Source organism: Pteropus vampyrus, unplaced genomic scaffold (genome assembly GCF_000151845.1).
Source record: "Pteropus vampyrus isolate Shadow unplaced genomic scaffold, Pvam_2.0 Scaffold209, whole genome shotgun sequence".
Lineage (NCBI taxonomy): Eukaryota > Metazoa > Chordata > Mammalia > Chiroptera > Pteropodidae > Pteropus > Pteropus vampyrus.
Window position 1 is genome coordinate 1,658,203 of NW_011888990.1, and position 9,181 is coordinate 1,667,383.

The 9,181-nt window shown below is 48.0% G+C and overlaps 1 protein-coding gene across 1 annotated transcript in view; it reads left to right on the top strand.

The window, feature by feature from the left end:
• Positions 1–8,161, top strand: part of PAG1 (phosphoprotein membrane anchor with glycosphingolipid microdomains 1) — a gene marked incomplete at its 5' end in the record, with an annotated part of 19,786 nt that extends 11,625 nt beyond the window's left edge. The window contains one exon of the mRNA XM_011372551.2: positions 41–8,161. Coding sequence (XP_011370853.1) covers positions 41–409 — 369 coding nt within the window. The remainder of the gene's footprint in view (positions 1–40) is intronic.
• Positions 8,162–9,181: the final 1,020 nt, after the last annotated feature.

Here is a 9,181-nt window from a genome sequence, read left to right on the forward strand (position 1 = left end):
AGCGCGAAGCTTTTTGATCCCATTGCCCTCTGTTTTCTAGATCTCGGCCATGTACTCCTCCGTAAATAAACCCGGGCAGTGCGGGAACAGATCGGGACAGTCGCTGAAAGCCCCGGAGTCCAGCCACATGTGCGACCCAGGAGCCGCTCAGAGGTCCCCGTCTTCCTGCAGTGACCTCTACGCGACCGTCAAGGACTTCGAGAAGACCGCCCGCAGCGCCAGCCTGCTCCCCGCGGCAGGGAGGCCCCGGGAGGACTCGGAGCCTGACTACGAGGCGATACAGACTGTGGACCGAGAGGAGGAAAAGGCCGCCCCCGAGGCCAGCGGCCGCCACGGCTCCTGCCCGCGGGAGAGTGACTATGAGAGCATCGGGGACGTGCAGCAGGGCAGGGAAGTCACCAGGCTCTAGCAGCCCCGAGGACATCCCAGAGCCCGGGGCCAGCGGCCGGGGACATCTCTCCCGCACACAAGAAGCCGCAACGTCACCGTCACCGCCCATGCGGCTTGGGTGAGCCGAAGCCCGTGCAGATGCCAGACAGTCTCTCAGCGTCGGGGACAGTGAGGTGCGCACCTGCTGCCCGAGGCTGTGCCCGAGCACATGGCCCCGTGTCAGCGGAAGAGCTGCTCCCGCCAAGACGCAGCCCACCTGCCTAACACTGCCGTTCCGGTGACCCAGGTTCCCGTTCTTCCGCCCCTGGTGGCCGTCCGCCCTCTTCCCCTTAGACTCTTCTGATGGCTCCTGCTCCGTCCCACGGACGTCCTCCCGCAGGCCTGGACCTGGCCTTCGCCGTGAGAAGCCCTGGTCGCTGGTGCCGTCAGCTCGCCGTCATCTTCCGGGGCGCCCCTGGAGCGCCGAGGCCTTCACGCCTTCCGGTTTGCACGCTCCGTGCCAGCAGCGTCCCCCGAAGCACTTGAAGCCGTTTTCAGATTCTTTATTTTATTTTCGCCATCAAAACGTTTTTCTTTTTCCCCGAGCGTTTGAAACTCTTCAGAACTCTTGCAGTGTTTTCCACAAACGTCGTGATACTTCTCTGCTTGTGTTAGCCCCCATCCCACTCCCCCAGAACTGAGAGCCTCAGCCCTCACGTTGGGACAGGGACCACACGTCTGGACGGCGGCCACGGCGTCCGTCTCTGCGGACTCGTGAGCGTGTTCCTCGTGTGCACTGCCGGTACACCAGCAGCGTGGGCTGCATGAGTTAACCGCTGCCCTAATCTATCTCAGATTAAAATGCAAACGTTTATTTTTCTTATATAAATTTATAAGATGTTTTATGTTTAACGCCTGATTTCTAAAAGGTGCCGGAAAGATAATGTATATTGACTATTTTGATTTTATGTACAATGATTTATACTCTCATTTTGAAAAGTCACTCGAAAGCACATAAGCAAGGGAGTTATAAGTCGTTGTTATCATTTTTTTTCACCAAGTGTTTAAAAACTCAACTTTTCAAATGGTACTTGGAGCTCTCGGTCAAAATCACCTGGCTCGCTGGAAAAATAAGGAGAATAATCATCAATGATCATTTTCAGTGGTTTGTGGTGGACAATACTGAAAAATTTGAAATGGTAAAAATGGGAAGAACAACAAAAGATGACAACGGATGACTGAATCATGAGCCTCGCGCAGGTGCGACTCCCAAGGTTTGAGCACGTTTTTAAGAAGACAGTGAGGACTTCTGCAGTCCAGTGCTGGCAAATGCAAATTGTCCATTGGGATTTTTTTTTTTTTTTCTCCTTCATTTTACAAAAATGGGTATCTGAAATCACTCGGATTGAGAGATCAGCCCGGTGTGTATTTAGTCATCTCTTCAGATTTCATAAGGCCAACTTTGGGAAACGTATTGACTTTTCATTTCGAAAGAAACTGTGTTGAAATGCTGTATGCAGTGTGGGTTACAGAAAATGGATCTTTCCTCCAGCGTTAAAGAGAGAGAGGCAGTTATTCTTACCGCTGTGACACCTGTGACCTTTTGGCTCGGACCGTCTCGCCGTTCCCATGTGCCGTGACCAGGAACACAATCGAGGGGACCGAGCGCCTTGAGAACTGTGGGGACCAGCTCACTGGCGTGGGTCCGCCATCCCCCGCCCTCGTGGCTGGCCGTGGTGACCGCTCCGTAACACGTCTCCGGAACCGTAAATCTGCGTTGGGGTGAACTCGTTGGCTGCCGTTCCTGTACAGTCAGCCGTGTCTCTTGTGAAGACGTCACGTGAGTCGGCACGGTCCTCGGTGATGGTGGCAGAATACCCTGGGAACAGGGAGTGTCCTTTGCCCTCTGCAGCCACATCCTGCAGCCACATCCTGCACAAGCACTGTTTTGCCTGGTGATGGTCACTGCTTAATGTAAATGAGTTTGGCCCAACCGTCTGTCCGTCCCAGGGTCCCTTTCGGGCGTGGCGATAGCTCTGTCACACTCACGCCGGGCCCGGCGCACGCGGCAGCAAGGCCCTTGCGAGCCCCTGGCCACCGGAAGTCGATCGTTTTCACGGTGTGCTCCTTATCACCAGGGCATCATCCCGAGGTGCAAAGCCATCTGCAGAGGCAGGAGCTCTCTATCAATAGTTACATCCTCTAGAATTTCAGTACCGGGGTTCCCCTGGGAAGCTTTGAAATGAAGGCTTTGCCGAGCAGCCATAAAGTACGCACTGAATTATCCTCCTTGATCTGAGAACTTGTGCTACGATTGAGCCGTGAGATAAAGCATTGTAAGTACCTTAGAAGGAACCATGAGGCCCCCCAATACAGATCCTAAAAGAATAAGTGACAGCACAGCCCAGGGGGGCCAGGGACGGACAGTAAACTTCAGCAGATGGCTCTGTTCTTTAGACCACTGGTACCAAAGCGAGGTCTGTGTATTGAAGCATCATCGCTGTTTTGACCTGATAGTACAGTATTTCACAGAGGTCATCACTTTTACTTTATTTGTTGAAAATCTGTGCTACAGTCTTTGAATTGGACAAAAGCCTATGGCTTCTCTAGAAAAAAAGGTTTCATCTTGAGTTAAGTACTACAGAGTTTAAACATATGAAAGGTAATTATCGAAAAAAAGGATTTATTGTATCTTTAGAATTCAGCTTTGACAGCTGTATTATGCATTCAGTGATAATAACCTAGGTTATGTGAAATTATACAAAAAGATACAATAAGTTTTAGGAAATTTTTTTGTCTTATTAATCAGAATTATAAACTTATCTTGCCCAAAAGTAGAATTTTTTTTTATTTAGAAATTTGGAAAGTGTAGAAGAATATTTTCTGCTGATTTTACTATTTCTCAATTACAGTCAGCAGGAAAGTGTAACCTGTTTTATGTGAAATGTTTAAAGAAATTTTAAATTTTAGAAGAAAGTAATTTTTGCAAATATGTTTTCCACATATATTTTTTCCTGCCCTGTACTAAATTATATTCTTAGTTCTAGTAAAGCTTTTGAAGGTACTTCTCTGCTTCGTGGGAAAAGGCTAATTACTGACTTATCTGACCTCAAAATCCAAGAGTTAATTCTAATTGAGTGCTAATTAACAACAGGTAGTCAACACAAAGAACTAAAATTTAACCTCAGCATGTCACTATACCTATTTCTCATATCTGATTTTCACTTTTCTACTTAGAGCATTTCCTTACTTTAATCGGTAACAAGCTATATACACACACACAAATATATGTATACACATATGTACATACATATGCATGTATGCCTAATTAATTAGGATACATCCTATTATGCATTTTGAATGTTGCCTTCATTTAATATTCCTAATGAATAAGTTCAAATTTGAAATTGTGTCCATCATTCTCTTGGCTGAAAGACAGTGGGATTTTAGATCGTTTTATTACACACGTGACTCACTGTATATCCAACCCAGCGGGAGGGAGCGTAAACAGGTGTCTCAGGTGCTGTAGGAGGTTTGGCCAAAAGCCACAAGAGCCGGTGGCCAGGGCGGGGCCGCAGCAAGGTGACCGCCCTCCAGGCAGCAGAAGCGGAGGCCGCCACCGTCACGTGGGCCCATTTCATTTCACTCTCTCTAGAAACCCCGGAATCCGCGGGCAGGGGGTATCGTCTGCCGTGAGATGTCGCTGCTCCGAGGTGATGGCGTGGCTGTGATCACGGAGCTTCGGTGCAGGACCGAGTCAGGAGTTTGTAAATGAGTAAATGACCTTTTTCCAGGGTTCCCTAGAAGAGTTAATGTGACTCCGTGTGACCTAGTGACGCCGTTGAGGTCGGTCCCCGGCCAGCCCCGCCCTGGCTGCCAGGAGCACAGTGGGGACTGGTGGTTACTTCCTGGCAATCGTGACAGGAAATTACTGTGTAGTTGGGAAAAGTTAAAGTGTAATGTTTGGTGTTAATAAGTGACTGATGTGAAAATAGGAACAGTGTCTATAATGTCAATATGGCTTTATTTGCAGTGAAGTCTGAATTCCTCGTCCTGTGGTAGTATTTCCTTACTCCGCATCATGCCTTTTCTTCAATATGTCATTTTCGACAGTGGCATTAGACAAGTTATACACACTGAGAAAACGCTCGACTTAAACAGATCAGTTTAGAAACCAGGATAAATTAGAGTTTTCATCTGGAAGTGCCAAAGTAAATTGAACAAAATCATGGTCCAGAAGAGAACAAACATTCATAAGTGCTTTTTTCCCCTACTGCTCATTTTTAAGCCTTTGTTTACATCCAGCTTCTAATGTCTAGAAAGCATTTCACTGTTTTTCCAAGTTCTTCTTTTATTTAACTAAGAAATAGTAGTTCAGATTCCTTGTCATGCCACATGGAATGAGAAATGCGATTTTTGTTAAAAGGTCAATTTTTCTAAAGCGTTGAATTCGGTAATCATTTATCTCAATGCAGCTAGATGACATTTTTCTTTGCTCACCGATTATATGCTATGGCCATTTTTTTTTAAATGTACTGTGTTCTGGTGTCTCAGATCACCTCGTGTGATGGATTATAAAGGCTGGTAATTGTCACTCCTCGGAGTTCTGTATGTTGGCAAGAGTAAATGTTTTAATGGTGTCACCTCTTAAAGGTATTAACATACGTTCTGGGGGAGTTTGAAACAGAGCAAAGCAAATAGAAATTCACATTTCGTTGTCCATGCATTTTTTTTTTTTCCCTCAGAAAAACAGTTTCCCAGAAAGTGACTTATTATGTGTTAGGTCATGATCGGTTTCAAAGTATGCCTCTTACTCAAAAATATTCCAAAATAATTCATGCCTCTGAGTGGCACTTAGACTCATTGTCTCAAAGGCCTTTTAATGGTCACATTGTCCAGTTCACAAAAGAGTGGGAAAGTTGTTTTCAATATCGAGAATTTTTAAACGTGAGTTTTAGTCCAACAAATATCTCTTATTGGCTTCAACAGCTTCCTGACTCTAGGCCTTTCAAAGAGTAAGTCTCAAGAATGGAGGCAGGAAGGCCCTGTTTATTCCGGCCTCCCTTGGGGCCTTCCTGCACAGGTGACCTGCTGTGACTTTGCACAGCACCGCCCCAGCCCCCCGTGTCTGCGGCGCACAGGGCGCGCCCCACTGGCTGCCAGGGTAAAGCCACAGACCCGCCTGGGGAAGCAGATGCTGGGTTTCTGTGTTGGGAGCGTTGCTAAACCAGGTACAGCCTTGCCCACACCTTGCATGAGAATGGTTGGCACTGAGGGACGGTGGGGCGGAACAGAATTTTAAAACTTCTGCTGAGGATTCTGCCTCACAAATGCAGAAAAACTCCCACCATTCTCTGCCCGGGTAAGCTCGCTGGCCCCCACAACAGCGGCCCCGTGTCTCCTGAAGTTCCAGCGAAGACAGATCTTTGTAACAGCCCACCAAAAGTTACCCATCAGGTTGGAGGACACTGATTATTTTGAGGGGGGACATGCAACCCGTTCTTGTAAAAATTAATCATTTCAAAAGTAAATTGAGTGTAATATTTTTTTTAGCTAGCTCTGGGAAATAGTCCCTGTGAATTACGCCCGTCGTAAGGAGTTCGATCTCCTCTCCCAGGTCTCAAGGGAACGCGACGGTCTGAGCATCTAACTGTGGCGTCTGCAGACACTGAGAACAGCCTGGCCGTTTCTGGGCAAGCTGTCTGATGCTCAGGGGGCGGATGCCAGCACCTTGGAGTGCCAGCCCAGGAGCGGGGTGACACGGAGCCTGACGGTCCCCTTTTCTGCACACCTGAGGCTCCACCATGTTTATGTCTCGCGGTTTTGTTTAGTTTTGACTTGTCGCCGTAGCTAATGATCCGAATGGATATTCCGGAGTCTAACTTTTTTCTAAATTAACAGAACAGATTCTCTTTATACATTATTTTTCAAAAGTCCACCCAGTGTACCAGCTAGGCACCCTTATTAGATCAATTAAGGCTAAAAGAGGGAGCAGGCTTGCCCTCCCCCCGGAGTCTGCAGCTCAGAACTGTCTTGCCCTAATGTCCAGTTGTGTTATGTTAATTTTTTAACTCAGCGAGTTGGAAATCATGAGATTGAACCAAACTTTCCTTTTCCTTTCTTAAGCCTAAAGAGCATTTTTTTTTTTTTAACTCGAGCTCCCTATTGAAGTAGTGGAGGTCCCTGACCTGACCCCAAAGGCCCGAGTCTGTCTGGGAAGGACTTCGAACAGCCCTTTGACAAGTTTTCACATATTTTTAACATAGAACCCAACGTGGCATTCACGATCCATCCCAGAAGCTTGCTTACGTGTTTAAAGTTTATTTTTTGCACATAGGCTTCTCCTGTATTTCCTGGCGCCATGCTAGAACCCTAATCTCCGTGGGCTACTCCATCACTGCCCGCTGGTCCCAAAAGTGGCAGTGTACTTGGCAGCGCTTGTCACTTAGGGAGAAGCACGTGGACCATTTCAGGAAAGCTGAACTCACGTTCACGTCGACAAGCGTTTGAGAGTCCTGTGCGCCTCAGATTTTGACACTTTTTTTCAATTTCTTTTTTTTTTCCTGAATGCCAGCTACATACTTGGTTCCGGGGGGTGGGCAGGGCAGGGGTCAGAAGTAAAGTTTGAACTAAGGGACATGGGCAAGACTTCCTGGCTCTGTGTGTGTCCGTTTGTGTGTGTCTCTGGAAAGTGTGTTACCCCAGCTCCCTGCCCACCCCTCTGAGTCTCTTAGGGAACAAGCTGTAATGGTGTGTAAATGAGAGAGAGTATCTCAAAGATTTAAATTATTATTTAGGTGTTTCCTTCTTTGTAAACTCAGGAATAAACCTGGTTTGTGGATAGCATAATATGGCTACTAAAGCTATAATTTCTAGGTCACTAGGCACATCCTTTCAACTATGTTTCATTTCGAGACTTCCGACTTAGTTTTAACTGGGAAAAGAAACCCCTCATAATGGAAAAAACAAAACCAACAAAAGACTTCCATAAACTCTGGAAAAGCGTAGCGTCAGTCTGACATCTAGCCTAGAGCTCGTGTTTCTTGCCTACAGTATTTCAACAGTTTTTATGGGAGGAAAAAAAATTTCACATTCTTTATTTCTTGGAAAAGTGAATTGAGGTGTTGAATTACATTCTCAGAGGGGACAGTTTAGTCTGAAGAGAAGCACTGGCTTTGGAGACGAGCTCACGGCTCTGAGGTCCCTGTTCCAGCATCGACGTGACTGTGTGACCTTGAACAGATGATTTTAACTTCTCTGTGCCTCAATCCCTCCGCCTACGAAATGGAGATGATGGTACCAACCGCTGCCTACCTCATAGAGTTAGTATGGGGGACAAATGGGGTAATTGAGATACATACCAACGCTTTCAACTGTGGACGGAAGGTGCTATATACATCAAAGTTGTATTGTTTTTAATGATCCGATTATGGTGTTTAGGGCTTAAACAACAGCAATACTGTTAGTCATGTGAAGGATAAGTTTCAATTTCATGCACATTTACAAATGTCGTCTGCGGCCAGACCTTGACCCTTCACCCAGCCATGGTACCTAAGGAACTGAAATGGCCCTTCGTTTTCTGTATTTCTGCCCGGAGTATTTCTACTCTGAATGTTCCCAAAAGGCTGGAGTTTAACTTCTCAATCTCTTAGAGTTTACATGTAATGAACTTGACTCAAGCTCTGCGTAAAAGTCTAGTTACGTGTAAATGGCCGGTACGCTGTAATTAAAGGTACTTATCAAATTGTCTTCATTCTTTTTTTAATTGCAATAAAGGTCGGTTTTATCAAAAGCTTGTTAAAATTTACTTGCTGTTGGGGAAGGTCAAGAATGGCTCATTTTTAGGCCCTTAGAGCATAACCAGAGTTTGGGGATTTTAGCCATCAACGCAGCCCTGTGACAGGAAGCAACGCCTGATGGCCAGGCCCGAGGGTGTGGCGGTCGCAGTCCCAAACGCTGCAGAAAAGGCGCTGAGCCTGAGTCCCAGCTCCATGAGGACACTGGGGAAGCTGCGACTTCTCCATGCCCGATTCCACGCACGAAGTGGGGGTTAACAGTCTAGAGCCCACTAACCAGGTTGCCTTGGGGATTAAATGAGATATTGAGCTTGGCACCCTGCGGATGCTAAGGGCTCTAAATGCTAACAGGTGACTGTCACCACAGGCCTGGGACATTTTTGATGACACCTACCCACACTGCCTGCCTGCCACTCCTGTGAAGAAAGGCAACCAGAGAGCAAACAGTGCCCCAGGCCATGAGGAAAAGCCACCAGTGGATGGCTAGCGGGAGTGTCTCCCCAGCATCTGATCCTGGCTGCTGCTCCTTCCTAGTCCCTGGAGACAGGCGTTGGGGTCGCAAGGCAATGCACGTGAGGGTCTTCCAGGCGTACTCCTGTGTCCTATCTCTGCCGTCAACCCCAGGCACCCCAGACCCACGCATGGCCTCTTACATATCCCCCCCGACCCGGCCTCCGTCTTGGAGCCGGACCCGAGCTCCCTCGTCTGCCCCAGCCCTCCTGCGCAATCACAGGTGTTCAACCTGTCCCCGCCTTGTACGGGGACCAACCTGATTACTTCTACCTAACTCCTCCCACAGGCGTGAGCCAGGCCCCCTAAACTGTCCTGGTGGGCGCATTGGGGAGGAGGAGGCAGAGGCGCCCTGCGGAGCCCAGCCCACGGCCCTGAGCCCTCACGGAGGCCACGCTGCCCGGCCCGGCCTCAGAGGGCTCCGCTCCGCTCACCCTAGGACTCGCTTTCTCACACAAGATGCGCAGGGCCCGCGACCAGCTGCAGGAAGGGGCCTGGCCACCTCG